Source organism: Erithacus rubecula (assembly GCF_903797595.1).
Source record: "Erithacus rubecula genome assembly, contig: SUPER_Z_unloc_2, whole genome shotgun sequence".
Lineage (NCBI taxonomy): Eukaryota > Metazoa > Chordata > Aves > Passeriformes > Muscicapidae > Erithacus > Erithacus rubecula.
The window spans coordinates 2,710,998-2,737,315 of record NW_027635860.1 but is presented as its reverse complement, the minus strand read 5'-3'; the positions used below and the strand labels follow the sequence as shown (position 1 = coordinate 2,737,315).

The following is a 26,318-nucleotide window of genomic DNA, read 5'->3' as shown; positions in this document are numbered from 1 at the left end:
CATTTCTTTACCTCATTATGTGAAAGAACAGAAAAAGTCCAGACCACTAAAAATGATGACTGGAATTCAAAGCCACCACTCAGGTTATCATGAAGTGATGGTGTCCCATAACCTTTTTTCACCCTCTCAGTCATCAGCCTAACTTGTATTACAGTAATGCAGAGTTTAAATTCTTGCTCAGGCACTCTCTCAACACCTACTGTGACATTGGTAATCAACAATGGGCTTGCTCCAAACAAAATCCAGTTTTAATTAGATTGTGTGAAAAATTATTTCCACTCCTTGTTCAGAGTTACAGTCACAGAACTACAGAATCCCAGAACAGACCAAGCTGGAAGGGGACTCAAAAAATGATCTGATCCAACCTTTTGTGAGAAAGGGAGCCTAGATGAAATTATCTGGCACCCTATCCACCCACACCTTGAAAATCTCCCATAATCCATGAGAAGGTTATTTTCCAGTAATTGACCATTCATCTCACTATAGAAAAGTTTGTCAAGATAAAAACTTTCCCCATGCAACTTGTACATACCAGGTTCCATGTGACTCACCTTGAGAAACTAGGTCTATTAGGATCCATCTGTCAAAAAAAGGAGAACAGCATCTTTGCTCATTAGCTTGCTATGCTGGTGAAGAGCTGTGCTGGAGAGGTTCAGGTTGGGTATCTGCAAGAATTTCTTCATGAAAAGGGCTGCCAAACATTGGAACAGACTGCTCAGGGAAGTGGTGGAGTCACCATCCCTGCAGGCATTCAGGAAATGATTGGTCATGGCTCTTAATGCCACGGTCTAGCTGACATGGTGTTTGGTCAAAGGATGTGATCTCAAAGGTCTGTATTGATTCCATTCTATTATACTGTCCATGTAATCTGGGATGCCCCATCCCTGGCACTGTTCATGGCCAGGATGGATGGGAGCTGGAGCATCCTGGCCTAGTGGAAGGCACCCCTGCTCATGGCAGTCGGTACTAAATGATCTTCAAAGTCCGTTTCAACCCAATCCATTTTATGATTCTATTGCCCCTTATACTCTTCATGTGTCTTATTGTGAATAGAGCTTCTGCCATCTTACTAGACACTATGGAAGAACTGGAAAATCTGCCTTCAGTTTTTCTTTCTTCACAGGGCACGTTCTCCAGCCCTTTGGTCATCTTCATGGTCCTCCATTGGACCCTCTCTAATCTGTCCTTGTCTTTCCCGAACTGTGGATACCAGAACAGCAGCACAGTCTGACAAATGCTGATTAGAGTGAGACAATCACTTATTTTTGGCCTACATAAAATGTGAGTTAAACAGTGAATTACATATTTCCAATTCTACTTAGACTGTTCCTTCGACTCCAATACTTACTGGTTTTCCTCTGCTTGAAAAGGCAACTTGGTTATACAAATAGCATACTGAGCAAGTGGTAACACCTCTAAGAGCAGGGGAAGATAGAGAAATCTTATCCATAAAATATGGTAGGCAGAATTGCAGTATTTAAATCTGTAAGCGTGTCAAAGCTGTGTCATCTGGATTCAAGTTTGTTGATACATCAGAAATTCTATTCTGAGTCACAACAAAACTCTGACCCAGTGTCTAGCTTCCAATACTGGTTTTCAGCAAGTGTGTGCTACCAAAGTACTAGAAATTGGACATGTAGAAACTGTTGTTCCCTGATAGTATTATTCAGCAGATTTAGCAGTTTCTGTGACCTCTACTATGCATATTTTGTAATTACCTAGTACACAATGGACAGGGAAACTGAAATCTGGAAAATCTATCAACAGCAAGACAGAATAAGTTCACTACCTTATTACCATGAAAACTGCCACAGAACATAAAAACACAAGAATAAATGTTACCCAGACATTTCCTTTTATTAGGACACTGAAACAGTTTAATGCACAAATGCTTTGTGTTAGTTTTAAATATTTAAAATGCTGTTTAAGCAGCATTTACAGCTCTGTACATTTACATGTGCACTTCTCTAGTCATCTTAAGATGCAAGACACTTTTGTGGTAGCAACTTCATAGATCAGTGAATGCCAACACTCCACAACCCTGTTTAAAATAATAAAGTCCAGATGGAGTGACAGAAAGGAGACAGTACACCATTCTAAGCATTCACAGAGCTCATATTTCAAAAGTGAAAAAAAATAAAATCAAAGTTATTCAGCCATACATCTCTTTCTTTCTTAATAACCTCCTTATGCATTTCACCTCCTATTCAAAAATAACGATTACTATAATAAACAGAAAAGGCATCTCAAGTTTTTCCTATAAAAACCATGAAACTACACAAATAGAAATCAATTATTTTTAAATATTCAAGGAAAATAAATCTCTGTTTAACATAGGAATATACATTATGTAGACATGTTTCTTAAAGATGAAATATTATCAAAGTATAAATTCTTTCTAGTCCATCCCAATCCTCATATATTGTAAAAAATTGATTTCATCAAGACAATTTCAATAAATGCCCTCCTTCTCAACTACCAAATATTAATAGTCAATTAAGAAAATTAACAACATTTATTTTTTATCACTACTTAAAATACTGGATTTATTATCCACTTAGCTGAAACTCTATTCCAAGTATGTGGCAAAGTGAAATACATAAATTAATTGAATCAAAATATATTTTTAAAAGATACTTTGAAGTTTGGAATAAGATCCTTGTGTTGATTCATCTCACAGTATCCTACTTAATAGCTTTACACTGTAACTCTAGTCCCATGCCCATATCTGAAGAAATGGATGGGGAAATACAAATTCATCTAAATGTAACTTTAAAGCAACTAACACAGATTTGTTCATGTATTTATCAGCCAAGAGCACTGGGCAGTTAAGCACCTTAACAGGTTTCTGATTTTTCAAATGTCAGAAGTTTAATCAGAATCACCTGCTGTCTCCCTAACCCAAATCAACGTATCTCCCCAGAGCCACCCATTTCTTCTTCTGCTTGCCATGACAAAGACATTTATCAAAAAAGTCAAAACGAAGAGGAAACAGACATGCTTAAACTGACCAGGGATATCCCTCTTCACCAGTTACATCTAGTAAGTGTCTTAATTTCTCACAGAGACCATGCATATAACCTGTCAGTAAAACACACACTGCAAATGCTTCAGCTGCTATCAATCAAGGTATTCACTTTACCATGATCTAAATTCTTCTTTCCTATATATTGGTAAACAATAAAAAGGGACAAAGGCAGTTTTACCAATGTTTTAATGGTGTGTATGTGCTTGTAAAATAAATCAGATATGGCATCTCTTAGCAACAGTTTTGAAAACTTTTATTTCATCAGAACCACTTAGTCACAGCTTTGAAATTGCTAGAAATTTCACTCTGCTTCTTGCTACCTTAGTTGTCATCACTTCATCTAAAAGCAAAAATAACCAACAAACCAAGAACAAAAATAACAACACAAATCCATGTATCTAAAAATTATTGCTAGTTCTCTAAGCACACAAAAATTCCATCCCATATGAAGAAAACTTAAAATAAAATGAGAGAATTAAATATAGATTCTGCAACTGAAAATTTCAATGCCAATGGTTATTCGTTTACCTTCCCAAGTTTATCTTAACTCCAAAACCATTTAATATGCTGCACTGCAATCAAAGTGCCTCATTTGTTCCACGTTTATACATCAAAAGCTTGACTTCACTCAAATTTGCAGGTTTCAATTATCCAGCCAAAAATGGCTCAAAAGCTCAACGTAGAGCGATAACATTTAATTTCCATTTCTTGCAGTCCCTGAGGCTCTTCAATATTCTGCAATTTCTTTTACTTTACAACTTTTCTGCACTTCAGTTCCAGCCTGTAAAATGGGAGTGCAGTTTTATTCTGCATTTTTTCTCTTTTAAATTGTTGGCTTGTCACTGACTTTTACCCACAGTTAACAGAGAAAACATAAATGACAGTGAAACAGGGAAACTATTTCACATTGGGATGAAGGTTTTACTACATTGCACAGATAATGATTTGACCACTTCAAATGTCAAGCCCCAAAACAACTTGAGATGTTTTATCTGAATGTAGACAGATGAAAAGTTTTGAAAGCCAGCATAGATATAGTCTCTATGAACTGGAGGCAACATAAACTATGCTCACCTAATGCAGAATATTTAACAAAATATGGTCAATCATGATACAAAATTCAATTGTGTAAGTAAAAATCTGAATCGAACATGATTAACTTTACATTTAACAAAAATGTTTCTCAAAAATAGTCCTATAATTCTTGTAGTAGCAACCAAAAAGGCTCATAAGTACAAAACAGCTTAACACATATTAGGCAGAATACAAAATTTTTAGACAGGCTTTTTTAAAGCAAAATTATGAAATAAAAAGCTGTACTTTTTGTTTTATAAAAAGGTTCGTACTTCCTTATCAGTTTCCTGATTGAAGTAAAGTGTCCATATATGTAATGTCTATCTGTGATCACTTAAAATCCTGACAGCACAACCTCCAAATATTACTTTGGTTTGACTAAGCTAGTATTTACTTGCTGTTTCAAAACCTTGATTAATTTTCCATGTTGCCTATTACTCCTCTTCAAGACTGGTACAAAGCTCCCTTATCTGACCACACTACACTGGAATTACATCAATTTCACAATTCAGAGGTTGAAATTCAGACATTTTAAAGTTAATAATATGAAAAACCTCACCTATAATACAAAACATGCATATAATTACATATGGAATGCAAAAAGCAAATAATATTTATTATTAATTTACTGTCTGGTCAGGCTTTCCTAAAACCTGGCTGCCAAAAATGGTTAGAGAAAGATATAGAAACAAAAAGAATTGAAGGTCCTCCCTCCTATAATTCAATAATAGATTACATAATATAGCACAAAATTATATCTCAATGTGTTATCTTTTTGGCAGTATTAGGAAGTGTATTTTCATTTGAAAAGTGAAGAGGGATAACTCCTTGAAATTTATCTGAAGTTCCCACATTCTGAGAAAATAGAGAAAATATTTGATATGGTTTGGTGTGAAACTGAATGATAATACACATTTTTGAGAACATTTAAGGGTTTGAGGAAATAAAACTTTGTATACTAACTTATGAAACATTCATGAATGCAACAGTGATATCCCCTTTTAAGTAATGCCAGTAAATGTAAAGTTTGAATTGGAATGACACATTCACCAACTTCAAAATTCAGCATTCTTCCCCTCACTGCATTTGTACCATTCTAGAACAATTTTGTTCGTCAGGTTTGAATGCCATCAGTGGAAGAATCTGGAAGTCACTATACAGTGTAACACACTTAGCCTGATAATGTGGGAAAGAGGAAACCAAAAACAACAGTCTAATTCAACACAGACTGTGCAGCTTCCTTAAGAAGTGATGCAGCTTTGTCCAGTTCTTGCTCTGTTTGTTCCACTGTTATCACTACTCGAATACTAGAAAAAGAAAACCAGAACATACACAGTAAACTTTACTCATTGCCTTCAGCTTTAGAATTGTTTCATACTAATTTCAACACATTAAGATCACTATCTGAAGAGAAATCACTACAAATTCAAATTCAACCAGAAACAAGACATATGACTAAACAGATGTGGTCAAGCTACTTTTTGCCCCTGCCCTTCCACCTCGCCATACACACTGCAGAAATCTGTTATCTTTTTTAGCTACAAAGGTGCAGCTCATGGAAATGTGCCTGATACAGGCTACATGCTGATCCCCAAGATACAGGTAGTTTTCATACAATATTTTCATGGTACTACCAACCTGAAAATACACCTCAAAATGGAGCCCCTCCCACTTTTCCAAGAGCCAACTATTCAATCCCGTCTACTGAACATAACTCCATCATTGTATGGAAAAGAGATGGAGAGCCATAGTCAAAAAAAAAGACAATTAACATTCTGCTAACCTGGGTGGAGGAAGACATTTTTCTTCTTTCTCCAGATAGCGAGCCTGTGTTAACGCAATACCACTATTCATGCACTACAAATAAAGAAAATATAGCAGTCAACCTGGGAATTTCTGATGGCTTATCCTTTTGATCACCAAATAGATATAACTAACTTTTAATGTGATGTGAAGATAAATGCAAGTTGTTTCCCAAATGGAAATTGCAAAGGCAAAGTGCAAAATCATCTTTAATTTCAATACTGCTTTAATACATAAAACAATTTAGGGTGCAGTGTCTTTAGTTTTCACTTCCATGTTATCAGTCAAACAAACCATATTTACCAGGCACTTAAATCATATTTAAGCATATTTTCAAGGAAATAAACTCAGATTTCTTTTTGTTGTGTAGTCTTGTTTACTTGCCACCTGACACATAAACCTTTCCATCAACCCTGACCTCTTCATGTGGGACAAAAAGAACCAATGTGTATTGAAGAAGGGCAAAATACTATATATAGAATATGGGATTTTTCATACAATAAAAAAGCATATTCACAGACTCAAAGAAGCAAAGGTTGACCTTAAATGGTTAAAATGCATCTCCACTCTTCTTATTAACATTCTAAAAGTTTTCTAAGCAACAGTTTTATATGCAGATTTGAGCATTAAAATAGATAAGAGGAACTATTTCCTGAAGTAAAGAGTCTAATATATATTTTTTAATCCAGAGCTACAGACCTAACTATAGGTAGAAAGAAACAGCTGGAGGATGGTCTTTAACAGAGCTATATAATGACCAAAGAAATTTTTGCATTCTTGTATTCCTGCAAGATATTTCAACAAATTACCCAACAAGCCTCCCTTCATTAATAGCATTCAAAGGCAATGATATATTTTAATTACTATGGGGACACTTACATAATCCACAACTCTTTTCAGTAACTTCACATCATTTTCTCGAGATCCACAGCTCTCCTCCAACTGTAAGTGCAATGCAGGAGAAAAAGATTCTCCCACTACTTTTAATCCAGAAATCCTAAAACAAATAAAAAAGCTTTTGATGTACATCCTACTTGAAGACAAGTGTTGAAATTCTAGATAACAAGTGTTTCTCCTTTATTTGTGGTGAGTGAGAAAAGATGGATATTTCACTTTACTGATAGTAATGCAGTCAAAACATATGTGCATTTCAGCTTGCATTACATAAAGATAACAAAGTTATCAAGCAAATGTCTTTTCTAAGGAGTCTAAGTAAGTTTGTATAACAACAGTTACTTATCCTTTTGCAAAAAGGATTAATAATTCAGAAATTCTTAAAGAAACCTTAAAAAGATGCAAGAGAAATGTCTGTGTTAGGCCTGTATGTTGCTGCTAAAAATCCAGCTAGCTAGGTCAAGTCACCTTTTTATCAGTTAAGGGATAGGAAAGAACAAAAGTTTTGCTGGAGGGTTTTGCAAGATTTAGCACGATTTATGATTTTAAATTATTTCCTGTAGAAATTCTTTACAGCATCATCTATCACTTAGTCAGAAGCTCCTCTAAAATTCATTTCATGACTGTAATTGTCATCTGTCCATAGAAACAGTTGCTGACTGGGTTCCTAGAATTTGACAAAATGACTGACATTTGATTGTCACTGTTCTGATACATCATACACATTTAGGACTGAGTTACTGCCAAAATCTGTATTCAATATCCAAGCAAGACCTCAGCTCCCCAGAATTAACAGGTCACATAAACACAAATCAACTATCAGGTGTAATTTTGATTTCTGGACTTTGATAATTCCTTGCCTAACACACATTTTAAGAAGATCAGGCTCATTTGATACTAGTATCATTCCAAAGAAACCAGCATAATCAACCATGCATTAGCGATTTGTAGCAGTGCTTTTAAATCTGGAATATGGAACACAGAATTGTTGCAGAAGAATTGTAAAATACAATTGCACAATTACTGCACATTAAATGGCTGTTGAATATCACAGCAATTTCTCTATCTTTTTAGTATCAAAACCTGACAAATAAAAAAATAAAAAGCAATTAGTCAGTTTAGCCATCTTTTAAAACAGAATAGTGTTAAGAAATTTTAAACCTTATTTTTCAGATAAATTCTAGCAACTTTCTCTGTACCTCCAGAACAACGGGAAATTTAATATTATTTTAACATTCAAGGAATAATGTTGTATTCAAGGTGATTGAAAGGTGGGTGCATTGAGTTGTCTGAAAGAGTATCTGCTAAGCTTCTTCCCAAATGCTTTTATTGAGACAATTTTCAAATGCTTATCAACACTTTGTTGATGCTTGATTTCAAAATGTTGATGTCAAATGCTTATCTTGTTCTCCTAAAGATTTTGATATGTAAGAGATTGCAGACTTCCTCAATAGCCTTAAGGTATAATCTCATTTCAAAACCTGTATAGGATTTAAAAAACTTGGACTCTATAGTAGCGTAACAGAGACAATTAGGAAAGACAAATTTTCTTCATTTAATACATATATAATTTAGTGTACATATCCCAGTAAAACCAGGAACAGATTTGGGCAAGAAGAGTCTCTTTAAAGCTGGCATTATAAAGGCATTGCCCAATAAAAGACAAAAACCCCCAAACCCCACTTACCCCTGTAAAGCTTTGTGAATCCGTTCACATTTAGTCCGAAGGGTCTGAAAAATATCTACACACAAAAAACAGCAACAAAACAAAGCAACAAAAAAAAACCCCACCAAAAGAGAAAAAGAAAGTGCTTAGATTTCCTGTTTCTACTTTACATTTCTCTAAGATTATAAGTATAGCATTTGGAATCAAACAAAGATATACACTAAACTAATAAGTCTCTTTACTATTCTTAATGTTCTTAGTTCCTATTTCTGCCAGGAAATGACAAGCTTTTAAGTCCTGACAAATGCACTACTTCCCTTTATTTCATTACTCCAGCTGCATATGGAGCTGCTGCTGTTCATGACCATATGGAAGGAATGACATAAACACTTAGTAATGGGACTGAAATGGCAGGTCCAATATCTACTGCCATGCAGACTCTGCTCATTCGTCCTTTCCCCAGTTCACTGCAGATTCTTAAAGAGAAAACTGATTCCCGGATTTGCAAACCATGGCTCTTTTCCTTGGTGAAGGCTAATCCTCCAGTACACCTAACAGTCCTATAACTTACTCAATTTTTCTTGATTATATTTCACTTCAGACAACTGGGTGTGGGCTACCCAATAATTTTTATTTATTTGTCACTAATTAAATACTGCATCTCTGCAGATGTCCTCCAACCTGTTTATGCAAATGAAAATTAAAACCAAATCAAATTGACACAATTTCACAATTTGGCCAAATTTGTCCTCATGTGCCTCTCAGACTCTTCACTTCCTAAAACAAAAAATTAAAAAAAAAAAAGAAAAAATTATTTTCCAGGTGTTCTGATGGCTGGAATTTGGCACTGCTGTGGCCTTGGCTCAATTCCTGGTCAGCAATAAGATTTTTTAAGGCCAGGTTGGATGGAGCTCCTGATCTAGGTGTCCCTGTCAATGGCAGATGACCTTTAAGGACTTTTCTAGTTGGCTCCTAGTGCAGAAACTTCTGTCTGCCAACTTTATACAAATGCCATGTATCTGTCCTGCAAATTGCGGGCAGTTTGCACCCTGATCATACCTGAGATTCTTGCCCGAAAGCTTAACTAGAGAAGGAAAAATCCCTAATTATACAGTGCAAGTGGAAAGGAGAGAGCTGCTCCATTCTGAGGAAATATATTACCATTTGCTTCTATTTAACTTTCTCTTCCTTCATTTGTGCTGAAGGTGTGTTTTTAAGGAAAATGCATATCACTGATCGAAAGCAGCAGAATAAAAATTTCTTATATGCTTTTTAAAAACCATCTGTGTCCCTCTTAGCCTCAAGTAACTTGCGTACTTTCAGGTGGAAGACGGAAAGGGATGGAAACAGGGAAGAAGAGAAGCAGAGTGGGAAATATCCTAAAAAAAGACATCCATGTAAAATTAATTTTCAAAAACTAAGAGGACATCAGAGTAAAAAGGTGAGGAATCTAAGTATGGAGAAGTACAAGCTATTAGTTTGGGGTGAAGAAAGAATGAAGGACAACATTTTCCTGAATTAAGTACCTGGACTATCTTCCATAATATTCAGAGCCTCAATAGCAGCAGCAGCTAACAAAGGCGGTAAGGAGGCGGAAAAGCAATAGCCTTGACCAGACAATCGCTGTGGGAGAAAAGGAAAAAAACATTTATAGTAGTGTAGACAGTGTTTTAGAAGTTAATTCATGTACATATTAAAAACCTGTCCTCCACACCTACAGGTACATGCAAGGATTTAAAAGTAGGCGTCCAATTCATCTACAGTATTTCACAGGAACCAGACTGTCTAGAATCAAATACTGAATAATCATATATACCATACTTGCAAATTAATATTAATAATTAACTCTCACATACAAGTAACTAATAGTACCAGACTATTTAAAAAGAGATCTGTCTTACCTGATGGTCAATAATAAAAGATCTTCCACAGCAAAATCCACCAATAGAAGCCAGTGAATTTTCCATGTTTGCACTAATAAGATCTATATCATCAATCTGTCAGTTAAATTAACAAATTATTAAAAGATGCTTTTGACTGTATCAAGACTATAAGTTAATCTATTAAAAATACATCTTGTTTCCTATTACCATGAATACTATAGAAGATCCACCAAACTATGACATAATAAAATGAAAGTACAACTAAAATAATAATTTTAAGCAATACAGAAAGGACCTTTGAGAAATTGAGATTTATGGATCTGTAAATAAATTGCATATGACCTCTCTCTGCAACATGAAGAACACAAACAGATAAAACAAATTATTTAGATGCTGGTAACAATTCCACAATGTACTCAGTGTGGAAATATCCATTAGGAGTATAAGTAGCCCCACTGTGGTCAGTAGTAGGTAGAAAGTGATTAAAATTAAGCATAAACCTAATTAAAATAGTCTGAAAGTTAGAGACATAATTGTCTTATTTCACTTGCTAGTTGCAAACATTTTCTTTTGCCAGACTCCAAAAGATTTTGTCTGTAAATTAATTTAATGTAGAAGTCAAATAATTGGAAAAGAATTTAACATAGAAGTCAGCTAATCAGATAGCGGTTGGCATGTATCACAGTAACACAATTTCCTTTTCTAAATTAATTTTCTCTTTCCAATGTTTGGTATTATGTGAAAACAACAAGACAAAGGGGAAGACAGAATGAATTCTCTCAATCTGTTATTTGACTTCCAAGCTGAATTCAGACACTGTCAGAATGCAGTGACAGATGCTCCACACTAGAACAGCAGCAAGCAAAAAGCACTTCTTCCCACCCCTCAGCCCAGGGGACTGTGACAGTAAGCAGCTGCAAGGATACCATTTTGGATTTCCCAAGTACTCCCCAGCTGCATAAACACCATGAAAAGTAGACTCTTGGAAAAATTTTGGCTTAATCTGCTGGTAAACTACTACAATAATAGCTTTGAAAGAACCATCAGAAGTTTTATCTTATTTTTCTCCACTGGAGAAAAACACAATAGAGCAAAATAGGCTGGCTATATACTGCAAAGACCTCAAGTATTTCTGTTCCAGTGACACTTTCAAGTGTGTGTGGCTGGAAAAGACACTATTCATTATCTCACTGAGTGTCAAAAAACCTGATAGAATTATACATTGTAAAAAGTCTTTTGTTATCTTTGCCACTAAAACTATTTCAAGTAAGCACATGAAAAACTGCCAAGACCTGAAAGCTCTATGACTGCAAAGAAAATGCTACATTTAAAAAATATATATTTTTTAAAAACACCTATATTTAAACATCTACTGTACACTACAAAGCTATCTGTTAATTGCCCAGGTATTAGGAAACAATTGCACGACTTGCTTCTGTACAAATACATACATTTATTCCAAAGTGTTCAGTAATTCCTCTTCCATGTTCTCCAAGGACTCCAAAGGAAAGGCTCTCCTCCAAAAATATTCTAACTTTGTATTTATACTTCAACTTTATCTAAAACGAAGAAAATTTTATACAATACAAGTCAAAATTTGGTGACAAAATGCATGGGGGAGATAAGTTAAAGAAAGACAAGGACAGCATTCTGACTACTGCATAAAAGTCAGTTCTAGATTTCTGTTTTGTCATTAAGACCTTTTAAAAGCCTTTAAAATTATTCCATCATATAGTACTAAAACAAATTTCATAAACATTCATATATAAACAAACCTCTATTTTTTAATAGGCTCTCAAGTACTTTTGAGACAATGCATTTCCTCACCAGTTCTTCCATCATCTACAAGAATAGAGCTTGCATAAAAAGCCATTTTATGCTGAATAGCAAATATTTTCCTTGGAGTCACTATTTCTAACATTTCTGTGAAGGTTTCAAAGAAATACTTGTTTCTTTTTTTTTTTTAGATATTACTATTTTAACTATCTAGTATCATACAGTGTAGCTGAGAATTCAGAATATTTTACATGATAAAAATTCAAACCACAGCCAGACATTATTTCTAAGATTCAATAATTCAGAATCAGAATCAGATTCAGAATCCTAACCAGAAGTTCCAAAGCAAAGTTAAGGTTTGGAATCATCATTTCATGAACATATGAGAAAACAGGAAGGTAAACAAAAGAACTGCACGCAGAGTTTTTCTACGTAGGCTTAATTACACAACACTATTACTTCATTAGCCACATGCTTTCATATGCAGTTCAAAAGGCAAACTAAAACCACTTACCAACTCTGGAAGAGGGCAAATGTCTCCTGTGTTCATATACAACCCTTCCACTACAATAAACCTTCGAGTTACACGGGCCTTGCGAGGATTCTTCAGAGGAAGATATGGTTTTAGTTTATATAAATTGTTACTAAACAAGCAAAGCTCTAAATATTTTTTTTGAGAGGAAAGATTTTTCTGAAGGGAATGGATTCTTTTCAAATAAGCTGTTACTTAAGTTTAAACTTTGTATTTTTCATCTGTAACAAAAGTTGAAATGCCTCAATAGACTACTTTTGACTTTTATTTTATTTATTTTGTAATAATTTCAAAGCTTTTGACTTTTACACATGATTTAAAAGGCCTTGTTTTGCAACAAATCATAACCAATATATTTGAACTTAATGAATAAAATACAACCAATGTAACTACAGAACAAATACTGCAAATCTTGGACTCTATTTTACTCATCATTAATGTAAGCATTTAGAAGACTTTTCAACAAGTGTTTTGAGCACCAGGATTCACAATGTAGCAAAAACTTCTTACAAGCAGTGCCTTTGTAAAACACAATGCAACAGTATTCATGACACTCAAAGTCTTTGTCTGATCTCTGGATACAAATCAGACCATTAAAATATCTTTCACTTGTTTCTGCTAAATTTCAATTGATATAATTTCAGTTTTGCTGTTAAAAAATGCCATTCCTCTGGTTTTTTTTTTAACTTTGAATCCTATTTATATTTTCTGAACAAGGATATTTAATCACACTCCCTTCATTCTTCAGTACTTGTAAAAAGATTTAGAAACATCTATTTAACTTTCCTATGTGGCAGGTACCAAACTAGTCACAGTAGGCTCTACCAACTCTAATGATATGACCTACCCTTTTCTAGTCAGTATGTCTTAGCTATACACACATGGTCTGTATTAAGCTCTTGCCCACCAATTTTATGTTCACATTCAGCTAATTACAGTAAGAAACTTTAACCATGTAGCTAATTCAAAGCACTCTGCTCTAACAAACCAAATGTGTTACACAAATTAGTCTGAAAACCACATCTAAAAACTCATGTAAAAGATTATCTGACAAAATGTATTCTCCATGAAAGTATATTAACTAGTATGTTATCTATAAATCTGCTATTAATCAGATCCATCACTGATTTACACTGATGTTAAGCTGATTCACAGTTTATCTATACGTTTTCTACTTATCAAAAAATCAGTTTCAATTGCCTGTAATTTACCAGCATTCTGTGAACAAACCATACAATCATCATAGCTACTCAGTTGATTCTTTTAAAGCTCATTTAATCAAGTCATCTGTACTCTCTGATCATGATCTTAGTAAACTGCTTTCGCACATCCTTTTACATTACTGTCAGAATGAGAAGCAAGTCATCAAACTGACTCAAATTTTTCAAGAGAACATCTTAAAGTTGTATGCATGATAGGGGATGACTAAGAAAAAGATCAGGCATATTGATTCTCCAAAGAACTAGCCATTTTTGTGCTGATTTTATAGAGTGACATTCAAAGTGATAGTTACCTTGCACATTGTATTAGGTAAATACAGTTAAATAAATTTCTCAGAGATCCAAAAAAAGCTCTGTAATAGTTTTTAATGAAAAGAAAAACATTATCTCGTATCAATCAATAAAGATATTCTCCTGCTACTAATGCTTGTGAGCTCAGTTCTAAAGTTCAAGACGAATGCAAATAAATAAATACATTTTAAAAAATATATCTTAATTAAATAAGCAACATTAACTACTCAATAGAAAGTTCTGAAAACCAAGGAACTGCCTTTAAGCACTGCATCCATTCAATTACACAAATCAGTAAAAAAAATGTGGGGGAGGTGGCACAAAAGAGTACAAATAGTTCTTCAAAGGAATGGTACCTTTTGATCTTCAGTCTCTTGTTCTTTCAACAGTCGTTCAAGGTCAGCCATATCATTATGCTTAAATAACTTGATGTTACTACGAGATGCTTGTAATCCCTTCTGAATAGCAAAGCAGGCAGCTTCATCTCTGTAAATACAGCAAATCCTTCTAAGTTTGTTAAACATGGTGCAATTATTCAAGGAAAGCTGGGTATCAAAACTTGTCTTTCTTTGAACAGATATTTGTACTTAGGTATAGACAAAACCAGATGTTTCAAAGCACTGCATATTTTATTTACATTTTGAAAAATCTTTTCAAAGCTTCTCAATTTTATATGTATTATTACAGAAACTAAAAGCAAGCCAGCAGGTTTGGTTTTTTTTTAATCTACACTCATCCTTTTATTTGTATGTGACAGCAGTTTGAGCACAGCATTCCATGAGTCAGGCAGAATACCAAAGTAATCATACCAGAAACATCTCACTTCATTTGCTTTGAGTATGAGAAAAAAGTACAATGATGTGCCTGTAACATTTAGTGTAGTCCTCCAAATACTCAAAATCTCCATTTTAATATCATTTGAGAAATAATATCTCCAAAGAACTATCCCCATTTTTAAGTGTTGGAACAGTAAATTTCCAACTATGATGGGGTATGCAACTTCACAGCTGCTTAGGTTAACTAATCTTGTAAAAGTGGCAACAAAACCAAACCTGCATATTCTAAATGCAGTAATTTCCACCAAGCTGCTTTCAAATACAGTGAGATTTTTTTGTTCATGAGAAACTGAAATAGTATGAGACAACTAAATCCAGGGTGCACTGGCATCCTTGAGTAGTGTGTGTGTGTACAATCCTGGTTATTTGTCTCAAAAATGCTGATCCAGAAGATAATCAAAGACAATAAAAAAACATTATTAAATTAGGAAAGGACTTCTGTAAAGAGGTCAAATAGGCTGCAAGCCTTACATTTAGAAAAGAGAGCACCAAAGAGAAATTTTGGCAGACAAATACAAAAGTACCATGATGTTGTAATTTAACCACAGCAGGCAGCTACACAGCCCCACACTGACACTCACTCCCTACTCCTAGGAGAAAATGCATGGGGAAAATCCCTGTCTAAAAATCAAACACATCAATAGAAATTAGTAGGTTTTATATTTGAAACAGGCATTTCTTCATATTTTTCATAAAATGTTCTATTTTTACTTTTTACTTTCCAAAAGTTAACCATCTCCATGTCATAGAACACTGAGGATAATAAAGATCTAAGGTACTGAAAGAATCAGAAGACAAGAAAACACCATCAATTCTTACTAAATTCAAAACCTCTTCTTTGGCGCAATAAATTGAGTACTGTTACATTGTTTCTCCTAGGTCTTGAATTTTCCCTGGACAAATCAAGACTGGCTATTTTTAGCCAAATAATTTATTTGAATCTGCTTAGTTATTCTTCTGTTGTTTTAATATGCGCCAATACTTATCCAACTAATCCATTGAAAATAGGTATGAGGGGAGCAACTCTGCTAGAAGCAAGGTGAAAAGCCAGCAGTAGATAGGAGAAAAGCAAGTATAATAGCATAATTTAAGAAGAAAATTAGTTATTAGAATTACTTTAGTACTTGAATGCTCAAGTTGTTTTGCAGTTGAATGCCCACATCTAAGCTTTCACATTGAAAGCAGTAACTGATTTGTAATATTTGGCAATGAAAAAATATTTGAACTTTGTACTACATAATACTTGATCAAAACCAGCAATAATTTTCAATATTCAACAATACATTTAACAATTATTAAAAATAAAAATTTAAAAAATTGGAAAACAATACTTACACAAAGACAATGTCTCCCCTCTTTGAATATGCAGGAATAGCACTGGCAATTGTTGCAAATCCATATGAGTATATAATAGCTTCCTCTGTCCTCATGAATTTTGCTAGCCGTTCTTCTAATTCTAAGTGCACATCTATTTGAGAAACAGTAAAAATATATTAGATAGCTAGCTTGTTTTATCTCAAAAAGTCTATCATTACTTTTAGAAATAATCTAATTGAAAAAAACAGAACATTTATTTGTAGGAAGAGTATTAAAACAAGTAACTTCCCAAAACCCAGTTGTAACTAATCCAGCTTCACTTAAACTGACAGTTAACCTGTTATGAATCACAAGTTTTAAAAGATCTGAAAATATTTATGCAATATTTTTCTCTAATGTTATTACACCAAAGTTGTTAAAATCATTTGTGATTAAACCACAAATGATGCATCATTCTTGGACTGTGACTAGAGAGCACAGTTAACTACAGTCAGAAAACAAACTTTGTGATTTCTAGCAATTAATGAGGTCCTGTTGGCACACCATCAGCTCTTCCAAGCTGATGCTACCACTACATTAGCACAGCTATCATTGTAACAGGACACTGCTCTTGTCAGGCTACAAGTTACAAACAATCTCTTGAACACACTTCAGCTCATCGAAGAAGTCACACATCCAAGCTGGAGACTATTCACCCTTAAGATTTATTGATCCAATCACACATACAGCATTTCCCAAATCAATTTGGTAAAAGTGAGCCATGTCAAAAATCAAAATATTAAAAACTGTAATACCACATGGTGAGTGGATTGTTGCTGCAGAAACAGCATTAAGTATTTTGCCTAAGCAAAATAACCTGTATCAGACAAACTGTTATTTTGATTGTCTTACTCTCTTGCTCCTATCTGATTCTGCTAGCAATAGACTAGATAATTATGCCTTTTATCAACTGGAAATAAATAAGATTAAAATGCAAATAGAGATCATTACTGTGTGACTTGAAAGAGCCAAGTGGCCAAGTGTTATATTTTTTGCAATTATTGAAGTCCATTGAAACTAAAATCAAATAAAGCAACATCAGTTATACATACAGATTCTTCCAATAGTCAGTGGGGCATGGCTATGTCAGTGTTGCTTTTTCTGACCAGACAGTAACAGAAAGGTTGCAGAAAGGAAGGATATGGTAAAAAACTTTTCTGTACTAAACATATCTAGAGTGTTCTTGCCCCAAAATGACACAGCCATCTCTGTAATTTATTTATTTATCTTTTATTTATTAATAAAAGCAAAGTTTGTATTCAAACAAAAGTAAAGACCAATTTTATCCATAGCACAAAAAAAAAAAATCTTCAACAAACCTTTCCTGATGTTCACTTAGACATCAAAAAATAGATCAGAAATAAACTGGTTTTTCCACCGCTTTTAAATGAAAACAAACATTCATGATTTGGAAGTTTTCTTTTGCACCCTATTATTGTGATCCAGCTGCACTAGACATACAAAATGTTCAGGAGTATGTATAATAGCCTTTCCTCTCCAAAGACTTCAGAAGGAAGGATACTGACTGCAATTATCTGATCTACTTTCTAACTGAGATTGCAAATAGTCCATTTCCAGAATCTGTGTCTTTTTCTTGTATCACTGCTACATGGACTTCAGGACCAATAAACAATCTTCAATTTGGCTTCCAAACAAGTGGAATGACCTTTGATTTATTGAATGAAAAGCCCAACAAAGATCAGCAATAACAAAATTTTAAAAAACAGACAGGCCACATAGCATTTAAAACATGCAATATAAACAACATTCAGTCCCAAATGTTTATTTTGAAGCCCCATCATTACAGAGTAACAAACTTGGGGAAATAACAACTGAACTACTATTTTTGAGTGGTCAGCTATTGACACCTAATGAGGAAAAATATTCTAAGAGTCCACTTACAAAATTTAACTGAAAAAGATCACAAAACCACTGTCACTGCTCAAAACCAGAACTTGCATCTTTCTCACTGAGCTTTATTCAGAAACAACAACCATTACACCAAGCAATGTTTAAGTAAAAAACAGTGGGCAAAATAAGTATTGCCTGCAAGAGCAGCTAGCGAATACATTCAGATTTGTGCTACAGAAAAAAGTTTTGCAAGCCTAAGTAAATTCTGCCAAGGGCAAGAACATGTATGCTCAAAATGACAGACATTTGGCATATCATTTCATAAGGGTATGAACGCTTTGTTTAACCATGAGGTTGAAAAGTTCTAAGGCAATGTTAAGGTTTCATTGCAAAAAAATCCAAAAATCCTGTACTGTCTGACTCTCCTTCACTGCAATGATTTGCTTTAGTACCATTACACCACTTTGATTAGCCTAGCTTAACTGGAAACTGCAACCACCACCTGAAGTATATTTACACAGATGAAGACAACACTGGAATAGCTTTCTATGCATTTATACATAGTTAATAAAGCTAATATTGTTAATAACTGTTATGAAATGCCCATTTAGTGCCTAGTATATGCTCACATGGAAGTCAAAACCAGAAGAAATGAGAATTACAGAGTGAATACCCACAAATACTCAGGTGTATGTAAATATACAAATATTTCATGCTCGTTACAGGATAAAGGCATAGATATATATTTCAAGGATACAACACAAAGTAAAAATGTCTTAAAAGAGACTCATTAAATCTATTAATTACCTTCAAAGTGGCATAGATATGAAGAACCAAATCTCCATTCAAAATAAATTATAGCACAATATATACATTTCAAATAGTGATCTCTAATATTGATATGAAATATCAGCTCCTAAGAGGGGATAAATTCGAGCAGTAACAACCATCAGTTAAGTTCTACATGGGAATGCAAGAGGAAACTGTGCATAGCTCTGGACAGAACATGACCTATTTACCAAAGTCACAGTACGTGAAAAACTGTGTGAAAAGTTTAAGGCACACAATGACGGAAAAAAGTGCTTCTTTTCACAGACTCATTATCCTCAAATGTTTCAAGTTAGGTGAAAACAGGAAGACAATTTCAGATTGAGCAGATTGAGCAGGAGTCTACCATTTAAAATTAATGGTATTATTTTATTTACTTTATGTGTAAAAGATGATACCTCAAAGGGGTAAGTATAGTATCACTTCTCTACTGATGCCAAGTAGCAATGCCACAGATTAGATTCCTTGCTTTATGAAGTGCTTACCAAAAAAATTCAGGAGCCAATGAACTGCAAAAGCTATAGTTTACATCCTAGGATTAGCTCTCCAAAGATGGCAGGAAATAATCTGAAGGATCTCTTACTTGCCAGAAAAAACCAAATTTAATTTGTCTGTTTCAAACAATTAGTAGAAAACAAACCAAGTAATAGACTTCACAAAATTTAAAATCAGCTTGGATTCAAAAGGTTACTATTATTCCACAAGGTTTTTTGAGCACTTCACTGTTTTGAAGGGAAAAGCCTGTATGAATTACAGAAGACCACTGCTGACTATGATCACTGAGGGAATCAGTGGGCAGCCAGTACATTCCTTAGAAACAAATTATGGTTCCAAGCTAATAAACAGTTTCTAAGATTGATAACAAGAATCAACCCTGTTCTGATAGATAAAATTTAATAAAATCAAATTAGGTATAGCAACTAGTTGATCTAGACTGGACTAGTTTGATTAACCAAGTTTGCTCAAGTTTGTCTTGAATTAAAGTCAAGGCTATAGGAAGCTAACTCCATGAAATAATTTGAGTACAGACTCCTTCAGAATAGAATTCCATCATGTCTGGGGAGAGACTGGAAAGTTCACATAATGAGTTGAATGGGTTTAGCCTTTAACATGCAGCTATTCATGAATAACTCCTTAGTTTACATGCAATATTTCAAAATATAAATTCCTGTAAAGAACTATGTATTTAACAACTTACTACTTCTTGAAAAGAATGAAAAAACCCTTACATTAGAAACACCTGCTCAGAGCATAACATTTCTCAATTGCAACATTAGTTATCAGCAGTGGAAAACTAAATTCTGGCTATAGCATTAGTAGTCACAGAAGTAGACACATTAGTTATCACAGAAATCAGACTGCCCCCTCCTGGTGCCCACAGAAAGTTTAATTCACACCTATATTTACACTTAACAGTCACTATGCATTATTAAATTCTAATAGATATATTTTCTTTTCCTACTGTGGTTACCAAAACTACAACAGATTTTAAAATTTGCAATTCTTCTCAAAGATCAGCATTAGCAAGAGTAAGAAAATAGATAAAATAATAAGAAACCGAGCCAGGAAGAATAGAAGCAGCCAATACTCAACAGCTGCAGTAAAACATGCATTAGAGGACAACAGTTCTTCGGAGCAACAGAAATAACTTTTCTTGCTTATATATTGGACTATTTTGGCTGGCTTACCAAACTAGATTGAACACCTCTAAAGGCAGATCAAAGAACGTGACTCACCAAAAGTACCATAGAATCCTCTGGGTCCACAAGTGCCAACACCATATTTCTTCAGAGAAGCCTGGGCTGCACTCTTTAATAGGAAGGAATTACATGAAACATTTCTACATTAGCTTTCCTATACACTCACACTGACAATTTTACACCAATGTACACAGATGACTTTTTGTATCATATAATGTGACCTACCTCACAGAAAGTATAATCATGTATAATCAAGTATAATCATAGTGAATTCTGTAACTAACTTAATCTCAAAACTATTTTAGACAAGCATTAAGCATCAATCATTTTATTCTAATACTTAAGGACATAAAATACTAATCTAACTCGATAATCAACTAGGTATGCAGTAAGTATACCAGATTAAACTTCAGAAAAAATATAAATTTGACTAGTTCAACATTATGAGATTATAATCTTACTTCCTGTTTTACCAGTATATGTCACTGATGAAGTTCATGTTTTCTGTACTTTCTATTCCAAGGTAACATACAAAGTAAAAGAGGAACAATCCCACAAATAGAATAACTGGAAGAACTCACCTTAACTTTTTCATTATTCAAAAGTCCAAGGAAGTTAAACGATGCAAAGTTTATACATTCCTTGCCATTAACAGTGATTATATGGGTGGGAGGACTGAAAAAAAGAAAAAAAATTATAGGCCTATTGTTATGAATGAACCCTGTCTCGCTCATCAGTGAGTTGTAACAAAGTCTGGAGTTCCTACTAAGTGAAATAATTACTTAGTTTCACAGATATTCACCAGATCAGACCTGTATATATATATATATATATATATATATATAGTCACTAACATGAGATTCAGTATACTCCCAGTATACTACCAAATCTGGTAAATTTACAACAATTTGTCTCACAGCTCCACCTCTCAAATCCAGAAAACACATCAACACATCAATGCTTACAAATGCAGCCATCATGAAAACTTAGCTACCCTTTGCTATCCGAATTTTACCCAAACTTCTAAAGAAACAGTAACAAAAACGTAACTGAAAAGGTTGTCTCAGTGGATAACCAAAACATCGATATTGACCACAACAACAGTAAGTCTTTGCAGAAGGAAAACCCTGAAACATTTGATTTTTTTTAATCTTCACATGTATCTCCCTTCCCCTAGTGTAACAGCTTATTAGGTATCATGGTTAGGAACAACAGCTATGAGATACTGAGTGATCCAGTTTAAACAGTAAATTAAAATCTCATTTCAAGCTGTATTTAATTAACTTGCTAGCAAATCCTTCAGAAATTGTGTTTTAAGGACTGATAGCATGCCTACTGTTCTTGCAACTTCACTTAAGTGTTTCATATATTGAAAAAATCAAAGAAGAAAACATAGTTAAGAAGGTACTAATGATATGACTTGTATTTTAAAGCAGAAGAATTGGCATTAAAATTTTTCAGATGTACTGTAAAAAAATAGATCTACATTTTCTGAGTGAGATCACATAAAACTAAGCTATCTTGCATAGATTAGTACTCAGAAAGGCCACCACAAGAAGTAACAAATTCCTGAACTGTGAAAGCTACTGAGGGTACCTTCCTCAGCATTGGTTCAAGATGGATCACTTTTTGGTTAGGACATGTTTGAGCTTTCTTCATCATTTCACAACATTACTTGATTATGCAGAAAGGAGAATATGTACGCAGGGTACAAACTGCACAGCCTAATGAGGAAGGAGAAAATCTGCCTCACACACAGCAAGTGAAAATTTTTACTGAAATGCTTAGTTTTTCTTGTAGTGGTTATGAGCTTTTATAATCCTCACATATTACTGTAAACACACAGTATTATAAAGATAAGAGAGAGTGTTGAGGCACTGGAGCAGACTGTCCAGACAAGCTGTGGATGCTCCATACCTGAAAGTGTTCAAGACCAGGCAGGATGGGGCTCGGAGCGACCTGGTCTAGTGGAAGATGTCCAATGGCAACAGTAGAAATGAGACAACCTTTAAAGGTTCCTTCAAATCCAAACTGGTTTATAATTAGGATTTTTGTAAATCACCACACAATAGTCATTAAGACATGAAAATAATTGAAAGAAGACTACCTCAATAGATACAGTCTCCCCAAAATATTGGTTATAAAGGGGAACTGCTCTTGAGGTAAAATCAGGACTTTTCTTCCTGTGTTCTGAAACATGTTTTAAATTTACAGTCAAAGTTATGGTCTACAGCTGTTGAGCAAATTGTGGGGAAGTAGTCAGTCGGCAGCTTAAATGTTACAAGAAAAATGTCAAGTTTTCCCCACAGCCACTATTGAGTTTAATAGCCACAACACATTAACATTCTGTCACAACACATTTCCTAGATGCACTGGAAAGTTCTAATAATTTAAACACTTTTTGAACCGTTCTAAAAATATATATTTGTTCTATTTTTGTTCAACAGCCAACACTTCCTTTAACTCCATAGTACTGCTTTTTTCAAAATCCTGAAGAGTAACACACGAATTGTACACATCACAGTTAATTAAAACAGGCATCACTTTCATATGGCAGCCTTTTCTGTGGTAGCTGTATCAACAAAACGGACCTCACTATGATAGTAAATAATTGTACTGTCACTAAATTATTTCAAATTATTAGTGTCAATAGAAGGACATTACGAATGCTTACAAAGTAAAAGTTATTAATGTGCAGATCTGCTTCAAAGCAATTTCTCAAATATTGTGACTCTTGCCTAAGTCATCAGACACTTTGAAAGCCTTGTAATAGAAGAAAGTAACGCTGAGCCATACATTTCCCCACAAAACAGCTCTACCATCCAGCAATTCCAATTCTGATTGCCCAAAGAAAAACAGCTTTTCATGAAGCGTGTGCTGAGTTTGGGGTGGAGTCAATTTTCTTAACAATGGCTGGTATGGGGCTGTGTTTTAGATTTGTGCTGAACACAGGGTTGATAATATAGAGATGATTTTGTCATTGTTGAGCAGGGCTCACACAGAGCCAAGGCCTGTTCTACTTTTCACACTGCCATTCCAGCAAGGAAGTTAGAGGAGCATGGGAGGTTGGGAGGAGACAGCCAGGATAGGTGACCCAAACTGACCAAAGGGTCCAGACCATATGGTATGTTCAGCATATAAAGTGGGGGAAAGAAGGAAGAAGGAGGACACATTTGGAGTGATTTGTGCTCCCAAGTAACAGTTATATGTGATGGGGCCCTGTCTCCTGGAGATGGCTGAACATGGGAAGCATCAAATTAATTCCTTGCTTAGCTTTGCTTGTTTGCATGGCTTTTGCTTTCCCTATAAAACTCTTCATCTCAACCCAAGACCCTACAAATTCTCTACCCAGTCCCAATGACAGGGGAGTGAGTGGCTGCATAGAACCTGGATGCTGGCTGGGGATAAACACACAAAATAAGTTTCTTTTAAAGTGATTAGTGATGATGTAAGAAGGTGGTATCCACTTTTGCAGGTCTAAGTCCATGTTTTCAAGAAATATTGAATAAATTAATATCAAACAAGAGAACCACAATGAAGACAAAGATACAACATTCCGTCTCCCGCCCCCAATACAAAAAAAAAAAAAAAAACAAAAAAAAAAAAAACCAAAAACAAAAAACCCCCCAACATTTAAAGAAAGATTTTCTTAGTAACATAGTCTTGATAATGTTACAAAACCAAGACCTCTTCAGAGTCAAATTCAGTCCCACTCTCTAAAAATGCCATTCATTTATGAAAGACTTTAACGATATGGAAATGCTTAATGAGCAATGGTCTCAAATATGGATATGAAGTATTTGGGTCAAAATAAGTAAATAAAATTTATTTTGGTTATATTTACCCTGAAACAATGTTGTAATTGAGAGCTGGGTGATCTTTTGGCACAGGAGGTACAAGAGGCTCTGGCTGCCATTCTTCAATCAACTCTTCTTTTTCCTGATCAAGAGAAAAGAAATACTGAGAAGGGAGTTCCAACAGAAAATACATTATGGAATAAAAACATTTGACAACAATCATATTAGAAATCATGTACACTAGTACATGTCACCTTTCTGATACACTTAAAATTGGTATCTCAGGATCTTTAAATGAGAGGCTCGCAATTATGAAATCCAAAAGGGAATAAGATATAAAGAAACATAGACCAGATATGTCTGTGTATTAAAGATCTTATATGATAATATAATAAGAGATGGGATACTAGCATGATGTCCCTGCCAAATTTTAATCAAAACTGTTTCATTCAACCTGTTAAATATGAAAATTCTCCTCTACAGTTTTATGTAATTGAATATGAATTACATAAAAATTTAATATAAATTGCCTCAATTTACATTCTCAAGTCTTCAACAGCGTTGTTTCAACAATACTAGCATTAAAATACTTAGCAAAGTAACAAATATGTGAGAAGGATACACTGAAGAAAAATTGCCAAGTGGTCAAGAAAAGGTAATAGCTAGTAAAACTACATATCCTACACCTAACCATGGAGGAATAGTGAGTGCACATTCATTTTCAAAGTAGCACCTAAATTCAGGTTAATCTCAGAGTGGAACCACAACCATAGGCCAAGAGAGAAAATTCCATCCTTGTCTCACAACACTAGTGGGCATCTCCATACCATATTACAATATGGTTGGAAAATAAAAAACTAAACATGTAATTTTACACTAAGGGTGCTGATCCACCACACTGCAAGCCATCAGCTGCTACTGTGCAGTCCTCTCCCATCCAAACACTCCTGTTCTTTGTGCTGGCAGAAGCAGTTACAAAACCAGACAAAAGCCTTATTCAGATCCAGATGAAAACAAAGTCAGCAAAAGGAGGGTGGGATATATATCTAAACTAGAACCCACAACAAGAGTCCAGATCTCAACCTAGACTGGCTGATGCTATTGGGAAATCACATCCTGAGTTGCTGTTGACAGTAGTATCTGTATACCTTACCATAAGAGTCCAGAAAGGAGTTACGAGCATCATAAAGCAGGAGGTATGCCCACACAACCTTCAATCTGCTCCTACAGCAGCTGTTTAAAGGCCCCAAATACCTAAAATGTATGGCATATTTAGAATCAAGAGTTTTATGTTCATTTTGGAGCACAGCGCTGTTGGCTGGTGTTGCGCTTCATTCTGGTTTGTGGTTTTTCCAGGGGAGGATTATTGTTTTGCTTTTTTTTAAATTAGGCAGCAGAATAAATCAGGTAACAAGTGGTTGCAACATATCAATTACAGAAGAATAAGTAAGAAAACCTTTACTTGATATCAAATGCCTTAGAGGGAAGGACTTCAGAAGTATGGTGTCTCTTCTGTTTGAGACCTGAACACAGAACATTTGAACAGCTTTAAGGCAGAGCAGGCAACATAAAAATAATTTTCTTCAAAGAAATCAGAGTTAAAACAGTGTAAACATGTACTTAGCTTTTTCATTAAAGCCTAAGTTTTTTTGCTAAGTGCTCAAGATATCAAACAGCTTAGCTACTGAGGACACAAGCTAATTAAAAGACTTTTGTCACGGAGTTCAGTAGTAAGAAAAAAAGTATGTATAGATGGACACTGTAACTCCAGTAAATTAGCAAA

General features: G+C 34.5%; 2 protein-coding genes across 2 annotated transcripts in view; both read right to left on the bottom strand.

The window, feature by feature from the left end:
- The window catches only part of ROR2 (receptor tyrosine kinase like orphan receptor 2), a 318,074-nt gene that overhangs the window by 159,420 nt on the left and 132,336 nt on the right, over positions 1 to 26,318 (bottom strand). The window lies entirely within an intron of this gene.
- SPTLC1 (serine palmitoyltransferase long chain base subunit 1) overlaps positions 1,837 to 26,318 on the bottom strand; it is a 32,633-nt gene continuing 8,151 nt past the window's right edge. The window contains exons 3-15 of the mRNA XM_079331256.1: positions 24,583 to 24,677; positions 21,320 to 21,413; positions 20,775 to 20,847; positions 16,339 to 16,471; positions 14,524 to 14,653; positions 12,639 to 12,728; positions 11,800 to 11,907; positions 10,367 to 10,462; positions 9,992 to 10,088; positions 8,487 to 8,541; positions 6,785 to 6,902; positions 5,886 to 5,959; positions 1,837 to 5,409 (exon numbers count right to left, since the gene is read on the bottom strand). Of these exons, the coding sequence (XP_079187382.1) occupies positions 5,316 to 5,409; positions 5,886 to 5,959; positions 6,785 to 6,902; positions 8,487 to 8,541; positions 9,992 to 10,088; positions 10,367 to 10,462; positions 11,800 to 11,907; positions 12,639 to 12,728; positions 14,524 to 14,653; positions 16,339 to 16,471; positions 20,775 to 20,847; positions 21,320 to 21,413; positions 24,583 to 24,677 (1,257 nt within the window). The 3' untranslated portion in view covers positions 1,837 to 5,315. The remainder of the gene's footprint in view (positions 5,410 to 5,885; positions 5,960 to 6,784; positions 6,903 to 8,486; positions 8,542 to 9,991; positions 10,089 to 10,366; positions 10,463 to 11,799; positions 11,908 to 12,638; positions 12,729 to 14,523; positions 14,654 to 16,338; positions 16,472 to 20,774; positions 20,848 to 21,319; positions 21,414 to 24,582; positions 24,678 to 26,318) is intronic.